This window comes from Balaenoptera physalus, assembly GCF_965194825.1.
Source record: "Balaenoptera physalus genome assembly, chromosome: 7".
In the NCBI taxonomy this organism is placed as follows: domain Eukaryota; kingdom Metazoa; phylum Chordata; class Mammalia; order Artiodactyla; family Balaenopteridae; genus Balaenoptera; species Balaenoptera physalus.
Genome location: NC_138886.1, coordinates 55,819,165 through 55,844,351, shown reverse-complemented (window position 1 = coordinate 55,844,351; position 25,187 = coordinate 55,819,165). Strand labels below are relative to the sequence as shown.

Here is a 25,187-nt window from a genome sequence, read left to right as displayed (position 1 = left end):
AAATCTTCTTTGGAAGGGGTCAAGAGAATAATCATCTTTGAAGCTTAATTTAGGTTAGTATTAGGTTAATTTTCTTAAATACCGTAAGTTCCTTTCCAGTGAGTGGCTGGAATGGTGAGATACCTCAGATATGAAAATGGGAACAGCATGGAAAAGTGGAAGCAGCCCAGGCTTTGGACAGATGAACCTGGGGTTAAGTTCTGCTGCCACTCACTAGTTTTGCGATCTCCAGTAAGTCCTTTAACCAGGCTAAAAAATGGAAATGATAATGAAATTTTTGTGAGGCTAATGTTTATAAAGTGCTTTTCACAGGGAGTGGCAACTCAATATTATATGGTAGCCTTGATTATTTCACTTCCTGCATTCCTTAACATAAAAGGTAGCAGCCTACTGCACATGGCAAAGATGGAACATGAAGGCCAACTGGCATTGCCAAAGAGCTCCTGCTTCCCCATATCTGTGGCCATGATTGGGACCATTGTTTGCTATCTTTTCTTTCTCCACAGTTTGAACATCTTCGGACATCTAATCATTGGCACCTCTCGCCAACCTGTCTCCAGTCCCATGCAGGAAGAAAAGGGGTCTTACGGCACATGATGCTCAGAGACTGCTAACTCTCACCTCCCACCATTAGCCATGATCCATGACTACCTAGTTCAAGCTTTAAAGCTGCAACCGTAGTCAGCTTTTCTCTAGTAGCTTGCAGTTTACAAAGCCTGTTAATAACTTTATGAATTAGGTGTGCCATTTTTTTTTTTTAAATCCCCAGGTTACAGATGAGGAAACAGATTCTGAGCAGTTAGGTGAGTTAACCCTAGGTCTTCCCACAAGTAAGTTATCATAAAATAGCTTTTAAATGGCAGGAACCTATTATACTAATGCAGCTCCTACCAAAGTGATTCACACCCCAGTAAGAGCATCTCTTCAATTTTCTAAACTTCTTTTGTTCTTTTTGTTCATAGGACCACCCTGGATTGTCTTTTCCTATTGTTTGCCTTTTCTATTCAATTTTTTATTTGTTTTCTCTGAAGTACCTAAGCTTTACTGTCAACATCTAGTGGGGGAGAGAGTGGTGAGAAGTGCCTCTGAGAAGCAGACAATATAAACCTCTGGGTTTATATTGGGTTGGCCAAAAAGTTCACTCGCTTTTAAGTAAAAATAAAAGACACATTTTTCATTTTCCCGAAGAACTTCATTGAACGTATTCACTAACCGAATGAACTTTTTGGCCAACCCAATATTAACATCATGCTCTCAAGGCTCACTTTCTCTAAAGGTCTGAGCCTCTCACCAGACTGTATCCTGCCTTACCCACGTCTATAGGAGAGTGAGATAAAAAAAAATCGTTGATTCTGCGCAAACAAGAGTCTCAAATTATTTTCATACACCGTAGCTCATGTATTCCTATGATGGTGTTGCCCAATAGGTTATAACTATATAAGAAAAGTGAAACACACAGAAGAAGTCGAGTTGCTTGCCCAGGGACACACAGCCTTATATCTTACGCACTAAGCAGACTACCTTGGAGGAGGCAGATGGGGAGGAAGGATCTCTCCCGTTTGGAATAAGATAGGAAAGTACATTCCATTTGCTTCCTGCCACAGAAACCCTGGAAAGAAGGAAACAGCTCTGATGTGCTCAGATTTGGATTCCTGAAACTTGGCCTGAGTTGAGTCTTCCTCTCAGGTGCTCCCCTAGATCCCCCAGCCACAAGAGCATGTCCTACATAAAATGAGATTGCCTGTTTTATTATCTACTTCCTGGAGAGTGTTAACTGAGTCCCCAATGCCTGGCACGTACCGCATATTCAATAAATATTTGCTGAATGTTTATTAAGTAGCAATATGACTTGGATGAATGGAGGTGAGGAAGTAGGATGCATTTTGTAAATACAGTGTTATTCATTCATTCAACAAACAATGAAAGCTTACGATGAGCAGGCATCAGGCTAGGTACCAAGGGACAGTACTAGGCACATTTTAATTGAGACATTCATAATATTACCTGGGATGACCAACTCAGCTGTACTGTTTTCCTCATGACCTAATCTCCGAAAAATGCAGTAGAAAATCTCATTAGCTGTTGTGTTGATTCTTAGTGTGCTGGTCACATTGAAAAGCTTCTCCTTCCTCTTGGAACTGGTGATGGTGGTTTTACCACTCAGGACTCGGTGGTCACTGCTTGTCCAGACGACTTCAGCCTCAGGGTAACCCTCAGCCTGACACGTTAGTTCATGTTCAGAGGTGACTGGATCCACAGAAATTGTTTGGTTGATTTTGCGGTATGGAGCTAGGTCATGAGCAAAAAGAAGGCATGGCTTTCACTTAGCACAGAACTAGACATGTGGCTTGGTCTTGTCTACCTTAGAAAGAATACCAATCCAGGCTGTTCTCAGAGAAATAAGCTTAATGTTCAGATGTCTCAGCAGTGGGGAATGCCTGGTAGTTCTGCCTCAACTCTTCCACTCATACTTGGGCCAAGTTTGGGCTTAAGGGAACAACTACCTTGTTATAAAAAACAAATTGCTATTTTTATTGCGCTCAAAGTATTGATAAATGTATAGATTAATTAAAAGAGAATTGTCATCTTTAAACCAGTAGTCTTTCTATCTAAATACAAAATATGTTTGTCCATTTACTCAAGTCTTTATATGTTTCGCAGTAAAGTTTTACAGTTTTTACAAAGGGCCAAATTCTTAAATTTATTATCTCTTTGTTGATGCAAAGCTGTCTTTATAAACATGAACATCTCTAGCTGTTCAGTACTGTTTTCTTAGACTTTATTTAATAAACAGAAAATCTCATTTTGATGGGCCATTCACTTTTCCAATTTTAGGTAAATGATCAGAAATTAGGTATGAAAATAGTATCACGTCATTGTAAAAGTTGATACATGTTCCTGCATGATAATTTTTAAAGTTTAAATGCATTTTAAAAAATTTTACAATAGTTTTATATTTACAGAAAAGTTGCAAAGATAGTACAGAGTGCCCACATACCTCTCTCCCAGTTTCCCCTATTGTTACCATCTTACATTACCATGGTACTTTCATCCTAACTAAGGAACCAACATTAGTACAGTACTATTAACTAAACTTTATACTTTGTTCCATTTCACTAGTTTTCCCTAATGTCCTTTTTCTGTTCTAGGATCTCATCTAGAATACCATATTATGATACTTATTTTTTAAACTTTTTATGCTGGTTATTTTAATAAATCATTTAATTATACGCAAGGAAGAAACTTTGATTAAATTTTAGATCATAAGTTTGGGACCCTTTTAGGATTAAGATACCCGATGTACTAAATATTCTAGTAGATTATTTAGTGCAATTACAATGCCTAAGATCTTTTTCATGTTTATTTATGATAAGTATGTTAACATGTTATTATTCTGTTGGCATAATTTTTATTTGACTTCTAATATTTTAGTGTAACCACTAATGGTCCACCTAGAGCCTTAATTCTCCATTCCTTTACTAAAGACGCAACAATGGCTTTGTGATATGATATATTCACAGAGATTTAATACAATACAGCCAAGATCAAACAAAACTGAAATAATGATATTATGTTCAATGAAAACATTGGAAATCAACATAATTACAATTTCAAAACATAAATAATGGTTCTCATGAGTACTTGAATCCTCAACCTTTATCTATTATATTTAAGCATTCTTTTAAAAAGGAATCCACTGATTATACCTCATGAAATAATATTACCATAACAGGTTCTAATTCATATAGCACACAGCTTGATTTTTGGACAATTAAAATTCCAAGCCTAAAATCAGAGTTAATAGTAAACTTTAAGGGTAAAATGTTTGCTTTTTTACCCTTTGATTATTATTTTTAATGGAATAAGAATAAAGGAGAATGTTGTTTCACGCCTGGGCATATGTATAAATGTACTGTACCTTTAAGGGCCCAACAAATTAGCGGATTCATTCTACTCACTGATTAAATACCCATTTTATTAGTCTCTCAAGTGGAGCACATGTATTTGGGTTTAAGAAGAAAATATTAGAACCTCCACTTATATGTATTTTTATCATAACAATTAAGAAATAATCTAAGCTTAATAAGATTTACTGATTGACACTGGGCCTCACTTTGTCTTAAAGGAATAGGGGAGCTTTACAACACCTAAGGGAGGACAGTGACTTGTTTGGGATTATTATAGATATTCAGGTTCTCTCATCTAATTTTTTTTAAAATATTTATTTATTTAGCTGTGTCGGGTCTTAGTTGCGGCATGCGGGATCTAGTCCCCTGACCAGGGATCGAACCTGGGCCCCCTGTGTTGGGAGTGCGGAGTCTTAGCCACTGGAACACTAGGGAAGTCCCTCTCATCTAATTTTAACTAAACTAACCTGCTTACAAAATGAACAACTAATTAAAAGGTTTCCCACAAAGAAACTGAGGATTGAAGATATTACCAATAATTCAAGCAAAAACCAAAAGGAAATGGCAGGAGTGATACTTCTTACCATGACTTTATGAAGTAAAACAACAAGTACCTAATTGGATCTGACAAGGCATTGGTTAAAAAACCTCAAGATTGTCAAGACCATCCATTTTTGTTAATGATAAATTTCACCTAAGATATATTATGCCTTGAAATATTAGCTAATTATAGTGAAGCATCATAATTAGTAAGACATTGAAAATATTGTTTATTAAATTTTCATTTCATCTTTTAAAAATTTCTATTTTTGTACATTTATAGAATGTGCAATGTATTAGGTTGAACCATATGAAACTGGTGGTATTCAATTTCTTTTGCCTTTAAAAAATGTCAGTTTCTGATGATATAACATATATTAGCACAAGTATATTCTTTATAAACACACACATATATATATTAGTTTAACATGCTTTACTGATGGGGTAGGTAATCGAAAACATTTGCAGACTCCTGGTTTACTAGATCTAGAGTACACATGTACTAATGCAACTATTACATCCAGACCACAAAAAGCTAACAGTAGTTTTGAAGTCAATATACAACTCAATACACACTTTGGAGGTACAAATACAGGAAATAAACCTGGTTGTTAAGGGCACAGACTTCAGAGCCAGATTGCTTGAGTTTAGAACCTGGCTTCATCACTTAATAGTTTAATGAACTTGGTAAATTACTTAATTTCTTTGGACCTCAGTTTGCTCATCCATGAAATGAGAAGAATAACACCACATATCACTGACTCTTAAGATGTCACCTACTGAAAGACACACTCAGATTTCAGAGATAGTAAAATGTGAAAAACGTGCATCTTAGACATGATAAAGCTCCTACTCCATAGAGTCGTTTGAGGATTAAATGAGATAATATAGGCAAAGTGCTTAGGATAGGGCCTGGCACATAAGTACTATATAAGGCTTAATTACTACTGCTTTTACTGCTAGAGCTGCTCTTCCTTTTCTTACTACTACCAAAGTGCACTCATGTGGTATTCTTTAGAAAGTACTGACAGTTCCTAATGAACAGTCTTGGAAATAAATTTTCATGTATCCAAACCAGTTCATGTTTCAAATTTTTTAGGCTTATCCTATTTGAGGAAATATGCCATTCATTCATTCATTCATTCAACATATATTTTTTTGTGGGTTCTTATCACACTACTACTCTTATATGCCAAGTCCTAGGGATACAGTAATAAATAAAAGAGATGAAATCTCTGCCTTTGTGGACTATTATTCTAGAAGAAGGAGAGAGATAATAAACAAAATATGTAGGCACATTTATATGATATGTTACATGATATATTAGATGGGGATTTCATGCTACAGGGAAAACTTAAACAGGGCTGGTTGGTGAATTTGGAGGAGAGATGGGATTGGTGAAGAATGATAGCAGTTAATCCTTGGTCCATATGAACAAATTGGCTTTATCAGGATAACTATACATACTTTGTTCTTTCAGTGCCTCATCCCATTTAAGTTCTTGAAAGTAGAAATGGGCACTTCATTTTCCCTGCTATTAGATTCAGTGTTTAAGGAAAAAGAACATTTTCAACTGAAAGTCAGATGCCCGAGAGTCTGGTATTTAAACAAACATGAAAGGTGCAATAACACCAAAGTGATCATAATTGAGTTAATCTAAAACTAAACTCTTTCAAATTTCAGTTTTGAAATGCTTCACCTTTAAAATCCCATGGTGAGTAAACTCCCTGTGGGGAAGCTGTGTTACCACATGTTAGCAGTGATGGGAAGCGAAGCCCGACAGCGTTACTGTGAAATCGTTTGCATATGGAGGTGACTCAGGAGTTCTACTTCCCTGAGTTGTAAAGCTCATGCAAGCTGGCCACCACACTTCTTTGGTGGCACTGCCTCAGTGCAGTTGAAGCTTGGTAGCTGACTTGCTTTCAGTGCAGCTCAACTTGACCTCCAAGACCACTGTGTGCAAATGACAGCTAGATGGAGTGGGACTAGGATGCCAAATTAGTAATTTATAGTACAAAATGGAATGGTCAAACAAGTCACATCCTCAAATCTGGTTGGTCATCTGCTTTGCTCCATCAAGGATCCCTCCTTGGAAAAACCATCAGTGCCAAAAGATTTCCCATTGTGTCAAACCACAGCAAAGGAAATCACAAATCCACAAGGGACATTACAGAGCCCAGATAACCTGGAAGAACACCCTTCTTCACTACAGGGACAGCTTTTCCACTCTCTGCATACTCCCTACAGACTGATGAGAGACTCTTCTTCTGGAAGCAGAGACATATACTCTATACTTCCTTCTAACCGACTGCCAGGCTTATGGTCTTCCTCCCCACCCTAGATCCAGCAATGCTGGCTGTTCATGGAGGTAAGTCTTGATAATTTCTTTAATGCCTTGAAACATAGTATGCCTGATATTTGCTGATGGACTGAAGAAAAGTTAAAAATCCCAACTTGGGATCTCATCAGCTTGCTTTCACGAATATCTGTTATGGAAAAGCATATGGTAAGATACAATTAAATTAAATCTACCTCACAAGACAAGTGACATTTTGACAACAGTAGCATTAATTGAGCCAGAATCAGAGACCCAGCAATGTACCATAAAACAGATGCATTTCTCCTAATTCCTATATAATTTTGATTTTGACTTTATAATGATTAGTTACCCCTTTATGATAAATGTAAACTTTTTCTATTTATATTCCTGACATTCAGATTGATGGTACTTAGGTCAGGAATAGAAACACCAAGGGATGATGATTTAATTCTAGTCACATATTAAAAGGTCACCATGTAAACAAAAGAAGCAAGCAGATAATCTCAAAACTATGACTAGAGATGGCAGATTTCAGCTCAATATCAGAAAGTAATTAAAATAGGCTATAGAAGGGAGGTCCAAATGACAGGGGTATCATTGTAGGAAGTATGTGAGTAGAAGATCCTTCCGGGGGATTTCTGTTCTTTGGGTGTTTGGATTAGCTCCTCTTGCCTGGGATCCTTTCAGCTCTCAATTTTATGAATCTTAACAGTGAAAGCAGAGGTGGTCAGCTAAGGTGTTTTCCTTTACTGAGATAGAAGCAACCCCAAACTTTGAACCCAGGTGACCTGATGTCATATTTATAGGTCAGTACCCAGGAATTTGACACAGTTCCTCTTCAACACTCCAAGATAAAAATGGTACAGATTTTTAAGATGAATGTATGTCTAGTGAGCATAGTTTATACTGTCTCTGAGGAAGAATAGTTTATTCAATACTTGACATGATTATTTTTTGCCTTCATAGATTGACTTCAAGTCTTTTTGAATGTGAACCTTACAATGGGGTTTGTCTTTAATATATTTATTTGGATTTGACATAGAGAGGTTCAAAGAAAAAATGCTGGCAGACCTCATAAAATTAAGAAATAGGTATTGACTTTAAAAATTCTTGGAGGGACACACAAATAGTGACTATTATCCTTGTATGCCATGGAAGATAGTGGTGAAGGGAGGAGAGACACTTTTGTGGTTCATTTATTCTCTTCCAAGTATCCGAATTATTTGTAAGAATATATATATATATATATATATATATATATATATATATATATATATATAACTTTTATAATAATAAAAAAGTGAAGATTAGGAATTTATTTTTAGGAATACTGAATGTGTTGTGAAACATGACTGCCACGTTTGGCTCTGGATCTCCAGGGATTATCAAATAGGATGTGCTCAAGCAATGCTCATTGGATGAGTATGTGAATGAATGAATGAACAGACTGCTGCTGTGGAAAGTGAGTCTGGAATTCCAAGATTGAAAAGTTCTCAACACTGAGATATGGTTTTAATAAAGGCTGTGTCTCTTTATCTATAATAGGTCTTACCATTGACTTTCAAAGTAATCCGCTTGTAGTCAGCACCGCCATAGCTGATCAAGCAGCAGTAAATCCCTGCATCCTGCAATTTCACATCTGTTATCTGAAGTGCGGCCTTTCCCAAGGAGAGCTGGTCCTTCAACAGCAGGGCCCTCTGGTTGTAGCTACTGTGCTGAACATTCAGGTCTTCCTCCCCATTCACAAACTGAATAATTTTCTTATCCTCCATTTCCCAGTAAACAACTAATGCCAACAGGTTTAATTGTTTGTCTACTGGAAATCTGCATTCCAATGTCACATTGCTGCCATACTCTACCACATACAGGTCCTTGGGAACTGTGATAGTAAAGGCTGAAAAGAAAGATGACCAATCTTTAGAAGATGGAAAATTCCTCAAAAAATTTATAGAATGAGTGCAGTGTTTACAAAAGCTTTATCTGATCACTTATGTGATAATTACATTTAAGGACTTACTTCCCTGAAATACATATTTTATCCAGTGAGCTTGAGACACGTTTTAGGATGTATATCTCATTCCTGAATTAAAATCATAAAATTAGCTAAACAAGTTGTAGTCCCAAAATTCATAAACATACACTACTCTAGAAATATTATATGGTAATGGGGTACTTATAACCAGGGATACTTTGTTTCATGTGGACATCCCCAGAATGTCCTTTGACTGGACACTCATTGCCTTTTACATAGTCTAAATCATAGATTCCAATACTCCTCTCTGCATACTGCCCGAAACTCTTAATCAGTTGTCTGGCCAGAGGTAGATGAGTACAGAGATTTAGGGAGGGTCTCAGGCTGATACCAGTACTGTGTTACCCTGACACTGCATGTACACTATAATTCTTCCTTAGAATATACTCACTGGGAAAAGCAGGTCATAGAGCAAGGTGGATAGAATGATCTTGCCCTTGTTTAAAACAAGCATATAAAAGTATACACATAGGCCATTTCCTCAGATATTTTAAGTAATTACCCTTGGGAAATGGATAATGGATAATGAGCAATGGATAAATGGATATGGGTTAATTTTGTTTCTTTAGATGTGTCCATACTCCCTATATCTTTGTCCAGTGAAATGGGTTTATGAAATATGTTTATGAATTATAATAAAGGAAAAATAGAATGTCTTCTCTACAAAAATTATATCTATTTTATTATTTCAGTTTTTATCTTATAGTTAAAATATTTAAATTATAGAACTTAATGAAAGGATTTGGTGTCTTACCTTTCAGCAAACAACAGTAAGCCATGAATGTAAAGATACTATATATCCTCATCTTTCTGGAATGACCTAATTATGGAAAACACAAAAAGAAAACTGCTTTACTCAATAATTGAATACCCAGACATCATGGGACTTGGCAGTTTTAATTGAAATTCAATGACTGATTTGTAAGTGCTGAAATACAGCAGGGAATTTAGAAGTTCAATACCTTCACTTAATATCCCACAGCCACATAAAGCTAAATGAAAAAAAAAAAGGCACTATGATGAGAATTTTAATTACAAGGCCTGGAAAAAAACTTGTACACTCAAAAGAAACCAAGAAAAAAAAAAAAAAAAAGAAACCAAGAAGAAAATATTGCACCAAAATCCTCTCAATTACTTTTTGTTCTTTTCCTGCAGTGTAACATATCTAGGAATCCAAGCCTGCCCTATACAAAATTTCAAAGCAAGGAGACTCTGACTTCCATTATCTCCCACCTTTCAATGCCTTTTCCCCCCTAGCAGCTGAATACTTTCATCCTACCCTTTAACTATTCAAGCCTTCCACATTATTATCCCAACCATGCCAGTTCTCCTCCAGGTTCCATCCTTCTAAAATCTCCTCTTTTGTCCTTTGTTTATCCCAAATTATAAATTCCATTCTCTCAATAAACTGATTCCACTAGTAGTAGGGGGAGTGAGAAGGAGAAACAGTTGTATTCAACCACTTCACATTAAGATGTGACTCACTCACAGCCCTCTCTCAGGGGTATCTGCCTAGATTCTACACTTCATTGTGTCATCCTGCTTGAAATTCTACCAATTCTTTGATTCAGCAAACATTGATTGAGTAGTTTTTCTGTGCCAGGCACTAATTTAGGCATTAGGGATACAGCAGTGAACAGGAAAGAAAAGTCACTCTCCTCTAGGAGCATATATTCCAGTAGAGGAGTAAATAGAGAAGATTTGTTCTATAGTTCAGCAAATCTGTTTATTTATTAAAGTATTTTCTCTCTCATGTAATACATATATTTACATTTTGAGAAGAAAGCCAGTTTTCTGCCTTAGGGTCTCTTCGACCTTTGTATACATACAAAAACTCACAATTGATCAATTAATCAATGTTACACATATGTAAGGCAGAAGATTTATGTCATACATATATAAATAGCTCCTAAAAATCAATAAGAAAAGTACACACAACCCAACAGGAAAATGAGCCAAAGGTTCTAATATACAGTTCAGAGAATAAGAAATACAAATGACAACTAAACATAGGAAACGATGCTCATTTTACCAATAAAGAAAAAATGATAGTTTAAGACATGAGACACCATTTTTCACTTATTAGCTTGATCAAAATTATAAAGTTTCCTAATATTTAGCATTTCTGAGGATATGAACAAATGGGTTTCCTTACCCACTAATGGTAGGAATGTGAATCTGTATAACCTTTTTTGGAAGGGCAATTTGGTAATCTCCATTAAAATCTTAAATGTATATGTCATATTTGCTTTCACTTCCTCTCTGAGAAATATATCTTACAAAAACAAAAACACATGCATGTAACAACAGATGTCAAAGGATTAGCATTGCTAATACCAGCCCCAAACTGGGAATACCCTAGATAGCCTAAATGGTTAAATAAATTTTGGTATGCCCCTATAATGTAATACCATAAGGAAGGAATACATGTAGATGTATTGACTTTGTAAAGATGTAGAAAGTAAGTTGCAGAACAGTATATGTAGCAGAAATCCACTTTTGTTTAAAAAAGAAATAATCTGTGTGTGTATATTTAGACATGGAAATTTACAGAAAAATCCATACCAAGATGCTGACAGTGATTATATCTAGGAATGAAATTAAAGGAAGAATAGTCAGGTATTTATCTCTTTATAGTTTTCAAAAGGAAGAAAGGATGGGAGAAAAAGAAGAAAAGGGAGATGAGATTGTGAATGACTTCTTTGGTGTTTTCCTGTGTCCAGATTTTCAAACCAATGAATGTGTTTTACTTTTACCAGAAAAAAATTAAAACAAAATTTAATGAACCATTTCATCTTGCCAAGCTGCAGAGAGTTTGGCAGATGGAGTAGTATAATGGAAAGAACCCCAGAGCCCCAAACATCAGAGTTGAGGTAGAATAATGGCATGTGTTTATTTTTCTGTTTTTCTTCATTATTAAAATAATATTACCACATTATGGCAAATAAGAAAAGAAGGGGAAAGTCACCCACTATTCCATCACTTAACCCAGGGAGCATTTGGTAATGCCTGGAAACATCTTTAGTTGTCAAAATGGGGTGGAGAAAGGGTTGCTACTATCTAGTGAGTAGAGGCCAGGGGTGCTGCTAAACCTCCTACAATGTACAGGACAGCCCCACAGCAAAGAACTATCTGTCCCAAAATGTCAACAGTTCCAAGGCTGAGAGACCTTGCAACCACTGTGAGCATTTCAGTATATATTTTTGTTCCAGTCTTTTCCCCATGAAGCTTTTAAGAACAATTATACACATAACACCCATTTTTTCATTTAATATTTTGACAAATAATTTCCATTTTACTGCATGATATTTATAAGTATCTTGTTTAGTAGTCCCATAATGTTTAGTTTCCCTGTTGTTAGGTAGAGGATTGTTTCCAGTTTTAAAAATATAAGTATTTGTGTATTCAGCAAATATTTGTTAAGTGTCTACTGTGTACCAGGTCCCAGGCTAGGCCCTGAGGACAGATTTTCCTCAAGCGGAACTGTTGATCAAGGACAAAGAACATTTTCCTGGTTCTTGATACATGTGGATAATTGGTGCCAGTTACATTGGGTCTTCACCTAGCACTTGGTTTTGTTTAAAATATATATTTTTTCTAATTTAATTACAAAGTACAACTTGAAGTTTGTTGATTGTTTTAGTTCTTTTGTGAATTATCTGATCATTTTTTGGCCTGTTTATCTTACTGGTTTCTTATCAACCTGTATGAATCCTTCATGTTCATATAGATATACACATACAAAAATGGTAAACTAAAACAAATCATCATCATCCTCTTGCTAGTGTTAGGCGCATAATTCTTATTTCACTCCTTTCTGTCTGTCCTGTACATGGGAAACAGGGATGGCAGCCAGGACTGTGAGAACACAAAGGTTGCTGAAATGAGGCTGCAGCAGCTATCTGCCTATCCTTTACTTGGGCCAGAGTTGATTATACCACAATTATAAAATACTAATATGATATAATAAACACAAATACATTTATCGGGCAGAAGAAAACTTAAGATGCCCCTAACTCCAAGCAAAGAACTACTGAATAAAACAGAGGGACATTAAATCCACTCATGGATTTCAACTAACTTTTCCAATGTTTATGGCATACCCTGGTAGAGTTCCTATCCCTTAACGAATTTAGTTGAAAATTTTAGAGGTAATAAAAGTTTACTGGAAGGTGATGGATTAGATCTGATATTTACCTAATTCCTCATTATACCTCCTCTTCCAAGGCTCCATTCCCTTGGAGTGCAGTTGTTGTTAGTGGAGGGAAGACAGGTAGATAGATAGATAGATAGGGACCATGTAAATAGACATGGTCTTTGACCTCTAAACTCCACATTAGGGCAGTTGGTCTGAGAACACTGACATCCTCTTCAGGGAAGAAACTCTGACAGTATATCTGAATTCCCAGACAAGAACTGAGACATTCAAAGAGCAAGGAAAACGTGAACTAGGGAAGAAGTGATGGTTCATTCAGGATGGGGAAGCAGGTTTGTCCCTGGGGGAACCCGGTGTAACACTATGGAGCTGATACTACTTCTCTAGCTCGCTAAGGTAGGATGGGTAGGATGAAAAGACAGGGAAAAGAACTCAAGCTTTCTTTCTCAAAAGTATAAGCAAGGACTGTCTTGATATCTGTTAGTTAGGGTTTCCTTTGATTGTTACCTGATGTATATGTACTATGATTTGATTTTTAAAAATTCCTAGAGTTTGAAAATGTGTCTCCAAGTAAGCTGAAAACCTACCCGATTAACAGATCGAGTTGATCTATTAAACCTCTATGAAATATAAAACTCTATTAAACTCGACTAAACCCTGTGCCCATTCTCCTTCCCCTCAGTCACAATGAGATATTCTTGTACATTTCCCAGGTGTGGCTTCAATTCCCAATAGTATTTCTGTGGCTTCCTTTAAGACCACACTCTAACTATTATCCTGTAACCTCTGCCTACTCTACCTCACTGAAAAAAAGGCTAATTTTTTCTTTAGAGTGTCACAGTTCTTAAAAACTGCTGGGCAACTGTCAATGTGAACTGGCACAACCTTTCTGGAAGGCAATTTTCAATTTGTATCAAAAGGCTGTTAAAACATTCAGACTTTGATTAAGTAGTTATACTTGTAAGAGTTAATCTGAAAGAAATAATCAGCAATGTCCCAGATATTTATACGCAATGATGTTCAGTGAATGGCTAAAATAGTGAACCACTGTAAATAATCTTTATGTCCAGCATGGGGGATTAATTTTGTTTGGTTATCCAGCACCATGGAATGTAGCCATTAAAAAAAAAAATCACATTTTTAGAAAGCAATTTAATCCATAGAAAATCAGCCACATTAGGTACACAAAACAAGTGGAACAATGATACATGAAGACTCCCTGTGTTGTAAGACAAACCCAAACTGAACTTTGACATAGGCTAAGCTCAATGTGGCTAAGAAATGTTTAACATTTTTTTCCTTAGGCTCCTCTCTTCCGCCTTCAGGACTCCTTTAGTCCTCAAAGTAGATAGAGCAAAGAACTCGGGCTCGGGTATCCTGGCTCTTACACCAGGAAGGGACCTTAAGAGATGCTGCAGGTGTGATGACTTACCCACATCAGACTGCTAATGAGCAGCTAAAGGTGGACTAGGACCCAGGTGTCCCGACCTCCAACCCAGGAATTTCCCTCTAGACCCGGTTACCCACCTCAGGACCACATTCGTGAACGCGCAGGAACATATATGTACTTACAAGATAAGCAAAACTGAATCCCCCTAGCTAAAGGCTAAACTTGTTACTTGTTCTTATTAACCTTAATCGGCTCTGCTGCACCCAAACCATCACGCTTTCCCTTTCCCTTCTCCGCTCTCCATCCCAAAGAAAGGGTCTGTTGACGTTCCGTTTTAAAGTGCCCAGCGAGATGGCCAAAGATGCTGGCCAGTGAGCGAGAACGCTCCCTACCTGCGGGCGGGAGACTCTCGGCTGGCGGGGAGGCTTCGGCACTGCGCCCGGGACTGCGAGGACCACCCGCGGCGGCCCGCGGCTAATGAGCTAGCGTGGATGAGTTCTCCGCCCACCCCTGCCAGACAGACCCGCCCCCGGGTCAGCACCCCACGCCCCCGACTGGATTTTCTTACGCTGCCGCTAAACCTGTAATTTGGAAAACAAGCGGATTTTTCATTTTTGGAATAAAAAGTTAGATAAGTGAAACCAAAAGTGAAACTTAAGTCCGGCTTCCCGTAAATCAGCTTTTCAAAAGAAAAGCTTCAAAGATGAAAACAAATCAATATCTGATGTTTTAAACAATGTTTAATAACAAACCAACGTCCGAAATCATCGCAGATTTCAGACGTTGGTTTTACCTTCAGAATTCACACTCTAAATTCTGCCATGAGGTTTCCCCTCTTTCTGATAAAAGCTTTTACAGGATGACGGATCATCCTGATAACTTGCTATAAATCTACAACATATAGAAAGTAAAATGACAGGCCCATATGGCTTTGGTTTTTATTCTAGAAAGTAGGTGTGTGTGATAGGAAATATATTTTTAAAACGTGGACTTTGTCACTTCCTCAAAGTTCCTCGACATAGTGAAACTATCATTGCTTTGTCATTAAAATAACTTCCCATAAGGACTAAAACCTTTTAAGAATGCTCTGGATCCCTGCTATCCTGCCGTCCTTGAGATCCACGTTGGGGTGGCACAGGTGAGGGTTAAGAAAATCCTCTGGTAACTCCGAATCAATGGTTGAGCCCAAGCTGAAACCACGTGACTCATACTGAGGCGGAGGCAGAATTGTGTCACGCATTCCCCACTACTGAACTTCTAGGTGCGGCTCTCTTGCTCTTTCGTTCTCTCGCTCTCTAGCGCAGTCTCACTCTCCCTCTCTTCTTTCTTTTTAATTTTAAATTGATATTTTGGACTCTTCATTGTTTGCTTTTCCTGTTTATTCATCTCAACTGCAATTCAAATTACTGCATAATGAATGAATATTGAGCTGTCCGTTGTCTTGGATACGGCATTTGCTTCCCAAGTAAGAATTTTCACATTCTTAGAATATCACATATTTTTATTTTTTAACTTGGAAAAATACAGAAGATGATACTGCCTTTAAAATCTCTTTAGCCTCAATAAAATTGTAATAGACTTGGAGATTAGCTCAAATCTCTTTTTGAGGCCACATGGTGAAATAGAGCCGCGTTTTCTCAACTTTATTCCCTGTGATATTTTCTATTTAACCAGTTTCATGTTTCTAAAAATGACACTCAAGACCCAGGACATAGATTTCAAGAACTGCTAATGGGGTCATGACCATCACGTGGGAAAAAGCTGGCTCTAGAGCCACCTACCACTAACTAGCTGAGTTTTCCTGAGCAAATAATTTACTGAGTAGGCAGGAATAAGTGATATCCTCTTAGATGGCCTCTATGATGCATGAATAATTTTTAAAACTGGGGGCAGTGGGGGGGGATGTTTAGTTGCTTGTTTATTTGTTTTACCAAAGCACTTTGTTCAAGGTCTACATAATGATCAGCAGGCAAGGCAGGAGGTGAATGGAATTTGCCTTTCTCTGAAGTTGTTGATGGGAATGGAAGGTATTTACTCAGCTTTCTCCTCAGTGATTTACATATTACTAATCTGAGGATTTGTGATTTTGTTCATCTCACCCACCTGTTTCCACCCTTCAGCCATTCATTTTCCTATACTGTTTATCAAGTTTCTTAATGAAGTCTTTATATCATCTGGAGATAGAAAAACAGGATGTGTTTAGAAAAAAAGAGATTTTATCACTTCAAAAAAGTACATGAAAATCTAACACCCAGGGGGGCATCAGTCCCAAAACCTTGTTCGTGTTTTGTGATTTGGGTGAAGTAGATGGAGGAGTGCTGAGATACGAGACGAGCAGTGGGAAACCAGAGCTATAGAACTAGACACCTGATCATCTCCAGTATCGCCATGTCCCATTCACACCCCTCTTAATCTGTTCATTTTTAGAGGTTAAAAACTCATCATTGCTGATGTGCTATTTCTCAGAGTGTTTCTGAGGGTCACTTGCATCACAGTTGACTTGGGATAGGTGTTTAAATACAGATTCCCGGTCTCTGCCACAGACCTGTTAAATCCAATTCTCCTGGGGGTGGTCCTGGGAGTCTACATTTCAACACCATCCCCACATGAGTCACGTGCACACTGAAGTTTTTAAAATTGATGATATAATGTTTAAGGGAAAAAATTGAACGAAGAGTTCTTTGCAAGTACAGTTATAACTCTCCTTCCTCCATCTAATTTGGTTAATTGGTATCAACACCATTCTTCACTCTACCTCTGCCTATTCTACTTTCACTTTTGCCCCTAAAACAAGAGAGATGATCTTTGTTTGTCCTGACCTTAGAGAGAGAGATTCCAGGCTCTTACAAGTGGGTCTGAAGTGATACTAGCAATTTCCTGGTGAAGGAGCAATTTCCAGTAAACTTTCTTTATCATCAAGGACAGGACATAATAAAGATACTTAAAACAAACAAAAAAATATTAACAAACTGCTTTGTTTTCACTGAATATGTAGAAATGCATTTTATTATTATATATAAAGACAACATCCAGATTTTCCCCCATGTTCTATTTTTGATTGTGTAGGGTTGTAAACCACTGCCGTATGTTACGCCCATTTCTCTCTCTGTCCCCATCCACCAACTCTCACCTTCTGTTGCCTCCACCTTTGCCATCCACCCCCATAGACTGGTGCCAAACAGATTTCATGGAGCAGAACACTTTGCTCTGGTTATACAATACAACTGTTTAAAATACAGGAGCAATTAACATGTGTGGATGGCCAAGGGGTAGCAGCCTTCATCACTTAACACCCATGCTCAGATGCTTCTCTTACTTAACAAGGACTGTATTTGTGTCTTCCTTCCTGTCCTGAGCTGGAGAAGAGCTGGTCAGGTGAAGAGCTCTTGGTTACAAAGGGCAGCTCCCACACTGTGGGTTCTTTAAAACAAAGATGAGGCCTCCAACAATGTCCCTTGTCCTCAAGGAATTCACAAACCCAGACATAGATAAGTATGACCCAGGTAAATGCTGTGGGAAGTTGGGAACACTCTATGGTAAATAATTTAATTCCAAGGAATCTCAATAAATGAACTGAAGGCTGCTAAAAATAGAATTTACAATTGGGAGATACCTTTTCAGAGAATACTGGGAAATATTTTATAGATTTAATATCTTAGAACTAAGTAACCTAAGTGAATGTTGTACAAATCAAATAGTCCCCTTGTGAGTTATTTTACTTGGTTCGAGAATATGATTTAGTTCAAACGTGTTTGTAGAATTGCCTCCGGGAGTATTATTTTTATACTCATTCTTGGTTTTAAACTAAGAACACTATGACTTCTAAGAGTCTAAAAGTCTTCAGAATCTCTACTTGAAAGAGAAAAACTGATTTTTGTTTTCTGGTGTAAGTAGTTATTCAAAGGCCAATTATAGTCACATCCAGGTTACTGGATCTAGAGCCTAATTAATCTGCCATTCATGATAATAGATTCATCATAAAAGAATGAGATGTAGTTTTTTCTTTTCCCCACCCTATCCTGAAAGGACAGCAAGGCCTTTCTGTTTCTGGAGACAGAGAGAGAGACAGAGAGAGAGAGACAGAGAGAGAGAGAGATTCCAAACATAAACTAATAAACATAAATTTCAGATACTGAAGAGTCCTATTAGAAACAAAAAAAGAAAGAAAACGAGGTGGGACAATATGATAGAATACCTAGATATGAGGCTCCTTTAGTGTGGTGGCCAGGGAAGTCTTCTCTAAGAGGCGATATTTGAGAAACGAATTATGAAGACAAACATGAAATGATTTGCAGGAAGAACATTCCTGGTAGAGGGGTCAACAGATGCAAAAACCAAGACTTTTGCAACAGATGCAAAAACTTGGCAAGTTTTAGGGATGGAACAAATGTCATTGTGGCTGGAGTACAGAGTGAAAGGAGGGGTGGTGATCAGATCAGATCATGAAGGGTTTTGAGGACCAAGGGAAGAGGGCTGGATTCTAATTGCAATGGAAAGCCGCTGGATAATTTAAAGCAGTAGGGTTACCTGACTGGTGTTCCAAAAACATCACTCTAGCTGTGGTCTGAAGCATGGAGTGTAGAGGGGCTAGCATGGAAGCTGGGAGTCCTTTAGGAGCTATTGCTGTAGAGTACATTCAAAATATAATTTGGAAGCAGAACTAATAGAACTTGTTGAGGGATATTAGTAGTAATAGAGAAAAGGGAATCAAGGATGATAGATATGATGTAATACGCTGTTTCAGGGTAGGATATTATAGCCAGAATTACAGGCTTTCACAATATTTGTAAGCTCTTTAAGGAAGTCTAAAAATGAAACACAAACTCTCCCATTAAATTATCACTGGAAATTGGTTGTAACCCATCAAGAGACTCATAACTTATTAAGAAGAAATTATTGATACAATCCTTTGTAGAAGTGGAAAGTTGGTGGCAGTATGCTGGAAGTGGTCCAAGGCCTTGGTCCTGCTCATGGGATTTAATCAGGGTACAACATGACTGGTCTAGGTCATTTGCTATCATAAGCTGAAGAAATTCACTGGGAACACTGTGCTAGAGATGAGAGGAAAAGGCTCTGAGTTATGGTTAGAGCATTCCTTTGACAAATATGTAGAGGGAAAGCCTCAGAGGCTGAGAAGTGCCATCAGCTAAGGCAATAGCATTAAGGTGTGTGTTTGTGTGTACTCTAGGCATGAACTGGTTTACTTCTTACAGAATATGGCAGAGTGGAGAGTAAGGGGAAAGCATAGGTTTCATTCGTGCTTGTGCATGAACAAGTCAAGTAGAAACATGAATTATAGACTAGAGTAATAGACATTTTACAGCCCCAAGCAAAGGCCCCCGACCCAGAATCTCTTGCTAATTTTGTGTTAATCAGAGCTGACATAGCAAAAGAGAAGACCACAGCAGCATTTTAAGAGTAAGATAGGATAGTGACACTCTGACCTCAAACACTGAGGTAGACTTGGAAAGTCAGAAGCAACACAGGCATACTTCTACCTCTTGAAGTCCAACTCTCTCAAGGCAAGGCCCCAGGGGGTGAAGATAAGCAGTTTCCCCAAACCCAGTGAGGCCTGGCCTAGGTGTGAATTGGACAAGGTGGTTCTAGTTTGCAGCTGATATATTGTAGGGTTGATATCAAGCAAAATCATTGGGTATCCATTATTCTGTATGTCACAGACTCCAACAGTTATGAAGATAACCCTCATTTGCTTGGTTTTGATAAAGGGGATAATTAATGCCTGCTGTAACCACAAAAAAATTAACCCAGTGAACTCATCATTTTTCATGTGTTCTTGGAGATCCTAAGAGGAAGATGGGGAGTTGGCATGGGGAAGAATAAAGTCTAACATTGACATGCTTGTTTCCAGGTTTGCTTGGAAGAAGTTTAATGGACACTGTCAGGCCAAGCTGTGCAGCACTTCCAGGGATTCTTGCCACAGAAGGAAGAGAAAAAGAATGAAGAATGAACTCTGGGTATGGTTTTTTGATGTCCCTGGATGGCCCAAACAGATGTTGTGTCCCTCTTGTGAAGAGCTGCAAAAGAGGGAATATATAATAAGGTAGATAATTTTATTCATCAGAGTTCAGGGACTGTTTTCAGCTTAAATTGAAATGCTACCTGGGATTCCAGGTAGGAGACCAGGCTGAATTTCTCAGAGGTGCCGGAGGCTGAGAGTCACTGGCTAGGAACAGGGTTATGTGAGTGGCATGGGCTGTAGGTGAAGGAACTTATCAGGGGTTTAGTCTAGTGATATGGAAACCTCATGGTTGAGAAGAAGGAAAAATATAAGCAGCTACTGTAAGTGGAAAAAATATTTGGAAAGAGAAATAGCTAGAGACGATTTTAGGCGTTTCCTGTTAAATATGCTGTGCAGATCATTTGCAGGGACTGCTTAAGAAAGCTTATGTATTATTCTTAAGTGCTTCAGCTGTCAGTTGATGTTTTCTTAGATTGCTATTACATGCTTGGACTGAACCATGTGAAGCTTCAGTTTTATTCAGGTTACACTCTGAAATATAATCGCCCACTGCTCAAAAAAGCTTTCCTTGACTTGGCTGCCTCCTTAAATTACTATCATCTCTGATTACTCCATTTCAATGGCAAACCTCAACAAACTATATCATCACTTTTTCAACTATCAAGTTAACAAAAGAAAATGCAATAATTATAATAAAGATTATAAATATAGCATTTTTATAAAATATATAGCATTTTTTGTCAGACACCGTGTCTTGATGATTTACCTACATTAGCTAGTTTGCATTTTACAACAATCCTATGAAGAAGATACTATTATCACCCCTATTTTATTTTTTAATTAATTAATTAATTAATTTATGGCTGCGTTGGGTCTTCATTGCTGCATGTGGGCTTTCTCTAGTTGCGGCGAGCGGGGGCTACTCTTTGTTGCGGTGTGTGGGCTTCTCATTGCGGTGGCTTCTCTTGTTGAGGAGCACGGGCTCTAGGTACACGGGCTTCAGTAATTGTGGTGTGTGAGCCCAGTAGTTGTGGCTCGCGGGCTCTAGAGTGCAGGCTCAGTAGTTGTGGCGCATGGGCTTCGTTGCCCCGAGGCATGTGGGATCTTCCCAGACCAGGGATCAAACCCGTGTCCCCTGCATTGGCAGGAGGATTCTTAACCACTGCACCACCAGGGAAGTCCCTATCACCCCTATTTTAGACATGCGGATACCAAGGCACAAAACTTAAGTAACTTGTCTGAGCTTATATAACTAGGAAGTGGTACAGCTGAGATTCAAACCCAGGTACTGTGGCTTTAGTGTCTATGCCCTTAACTAGCATACAAGTGTATCCTTGTTCACTGCTGGTGGCATCATGTGTTTGTTCAACCTCAAAAAATTAAACACAGAGTTACCATTTAACCCAGCTAATTCTACTCCTATGTATATAACCAAGAGAATTGAAAACATAGGTACAAAAAGTTGTACATGAATGTACATAGCAGCACTATTCATAATAGCAAAAAAATAGGAACAATCCAAATGTTCATCAGTTTTGAATGGATAAACAAAATGTGGTATATCCATACAATGAAATATTACTCAGTCATTAAAAGGAGTGAAGTACTGATACATGTTACAACTTGGATGAACCCTGAAAACCTTATGCTATGTGAAAGAAGCCATATACAAAAGGCCATATGTTGTATGATTCTATTTATATAAAATGTCTAGAATAGGCAAATCTATTGAGACAGAAAGCAGATTAAGAGTTGCCAGGGGCTAGGGGGGGAAGGGGGACAATGGGGAGTGACTGCTAATGGGTATGGGGTTTCTTTTTGGGGTGATGAAAATGTTATGGAATTAGATAGGGGTGATAGTTGAACAACATTTTGAATATGCTAAAAGCCACTAAACTGTACTCTTTTAAATGGCAAATTTTATGATATGTGAATTATATCTCAAACTAAAATTTTCTAGGTAGGGAGAAAACAAGATTTGAGTCCACTGCTGCCATTATATTACAGTGCCATATGGTGTCCCTTGAGGAATGGACAAAGTCCAAAGAAGGCTGTCCAAAGCTCAGTGATGCTCTGCCGGTTCAGATTGTGCCCAGGCTACAGTATGCCCCATGAATGAAGTCTAAAGTTAAAACTCAGACTGTGTTCCAGAGTATGGGCAACACAATTCCAGAATAGCTTAATACTGAAGAGCTTCTATCCTTATCCCCACACATGCTCTCCTTCATAGACTGAAGTTCTTGGCTAAACCTGTTTCCCATTTTAATGAAGAAATTCACACTCCTTTCAAAAGCATCCCTTTAAAAGGGAATACCTCTAAGCACATCTTGAACTTTCAAAAACTTTTTAAAAATTTATTACTCTATAAACTTTTATTTATTATTCTAAATATTCTTTTTTAAATTCTGGGACTTCCCTGGTGGTCCAGTGGCTAAGAATCCACGCTCGCAATGCAGGGGGCCCAAGTTCCATCCCTGATCAGGGAACTAGATCCCACATGCCACAACGAAGATCCTGCATGCCATCACTAAGACCTGATGCAGCCAAATAAATAAATAAATATTTTTAAAAAATAAAAAATAAATTAAAAAAAATAAATTCTCATTGGAGTATAGTTGATCTACAATTCTGTGCCAGCTTCAGGTGCACAGCAAAGTGAGTCAGCTACACACATACACATATCCACTCTTCCTTAGAGGCCCCTCCCATATTGGCCACCAAAGAGCACTGAATAGAGTTCCTTGTGCCACACAGTGGGTCCTCATCAGTTATCCATTCCATACATAGTAATGTGTATATGTCAATCCCAATTCCCCAATTAAAAACTTTGTTTTCTTAAAAAACTACTTTATGGATATACAGGGAAATATTGAGTAATTTTACTGTCCTGAGGTAGGGGACTTTAAATGAGTTGAGGACTTTATGGATTTTACATCAATTCTTTCTATAATATGTATACTATTTAATCCAGTATTTCCAATCAAAATATTAAAAAGCTATATATATATGAGGTGATCATCATGATGTTAGTTTTTTTAGGCTCTGGGAAGCCATCTAATTCTTTTTTTTTTAATTTTTATTTTATATTGGAGCATAGTTGATTAACAATGATGTTACTGACAGTTGCAAAAAACATCAGAAATACCCAATGATGGAAATTGTATACATACTTGCTGAAAATCTTACATATGTTAAATGGTATATATGAATTCCATTTAACAACATGAAAACCCTTATGCTATAATGCAAAATGATTTTTAAAAGTACATATTTGTATGTGTGTATAAAGCATATATACATACATTCACAAATTCATACAATTAGAAATAATGCACACACCAGTTAAAGTTATATGTCATTTGATATTGAAATAATTTTCCTTTAATCTTCTCACCCCATAGTCTATAAAATGTGTTCAATATCTATACCAAGATTTCTCTCAATTCCCAGAGTAGATATTCTCATAGTCACTTTTTTCACTTATATTTTAAAATACATACAAGAGTATTTATAATGTATGTGTATAAAGTGTATCCAGTGGGTTTCCATCAGGAATCAGAATTCTACTCAGTTGGTTTGACTAAAGAGACCTTAGATGCTAATTAAAGGAGTGCGGGTAGGGTCAAGAGAACCATCCAGTTGAGTTATCCCAACCACTAAGTTGGGGTGAAGAACCATCAGGTTGAGAGTATAACAGCAGCGGGAAACCCATAGCATCTCTAGGCTGAAGAGCAAGGGAGGAGAGCATTTCCAGAGCTCTGTGAGCTGGAGCCACAGAGGAGGGGCCACTGGTCAAGAGCTGTAGTTGTTGAGGGACACAACCACTGCCAGATCCTCAAACAGAGAAAGAATGGATAAAACATACCCTACCTCTCTTTTCTCCTGCCTCCTGTCTCCTGTGGATGCCTCCAAAGTCCCAACCCAAATGCAAGCCAGCTGAGAAGAGCCCAGGTGCTGTTTTCCAAAGAGGTCAGCTGCTGGGGTATAGAATAGGGCAAGGAAGGGAGGAGAATGGATATGAGGGGAGGCAAATAGAAGACCCGGACAGTCTACCTGTTTTGCCACCCAGTATTTTTCTTTCCCTTAGCTCAGATGGAGAGAAACGCATCCCCTAAACATGAGAATCACAGAGTCCTACCAAGTACTATATTGCTTTGAGGTGATGGCAATACTCTAACCTAGAAACTAAATTATAATGTTTGTCTCCATCAGTACTCTTCATCCAAGGAAACAGGGAAAGGAAGGGCAGGGAAGAAATAATCAATTAACGTTTTATATACAGAGCTACAGTAGTCCCTGCCTCTATAGCTTGTTGCTAGGCTAAAATTGATAATCATAATTTCCTACTTCATTCACTTTTGTTTCCCTTGCCCTATACAGTATCTTAGTAGATTAGGATTTTTTACCTGGTATGGTGATACAACACTTTAATTCCAGTATGGTCTTAAATTTAAGTGCTCCTGACTTTAACAGGTTACTGTAGTTATCTAATGATCATTATTATTGCACATGGGAGTATTAAGATATGCTCAGTGAATCTTTGGGAGTCATGCACATTTCTCCTTGCCCTCATTGTATAGCTGCAACCCAATTTCCTCTTGGTAATTAGGATCAGTTATTCCAATTCCATCATCATGAGGAACCAAACTGATCAGGGGGCAGTTTCAGCTTCCAATTCAATGGAGCTATGGCTGGGTCCTCTAGTGGAAGCATTTCTTCCTTTTGAACTAGGACTTCAAAGTACGATAAACCCAAGGTTGTAGAAATGGTGTGCTGGATATTTTCATTTGTCCTAGGTCTTTGTGCCTAGGAACCTCTACAGACTGTATGGACCTGGCTCCCCCATCTTCTGGCTTTCTTG

General features: G+C 37.8%; 1 protein-coding gene across 11 annotated transcripts in view; it reads right to left on the bottom strand.

Moving 5' to 3' along the window:
* Positions 1-25,187, bottom strand: part of CD274 (CD274 molecule) — a 42,484-nt gene that overhangs the window by 15,245 nt on the left and 2,052 nt on the right. For 4 of the 11 annotated variants that reach the window (XR_014266096.1, XR_014266097.1, XM_082471085.1 and 1 more), the window contains exons 1-4: positions 14,739-15,891; positions 9,555-9,620; positions 8,321-8,662; positions 2,005-2,289 (exon numbers count right to left, since the gene is read on the bottom strand). Coding sequence is in view for 3 of the 11 variants with exons in the window: in XM_082471085.1 (XP_082327211.1) it covers positions 2,005-2,289; positions 8,321-8,662; positions 9,555-9,606 (679 nt within the window). In the remaining 8 variants the exon portion in view is untranslated. Of the gene's footprint in view, positions 1-36; positions 2,290-8,320; positions 8,663-9,554; positions 9,621-14,738; positions 15,892-24,191; positions 24,304-25,187 lie in introns of those variants that run through there. The other 7 variants (XR_014266092.1, XR_014266093.1, XR_014266094.1 and 4 more) reach the window with 7 other exon arrangements.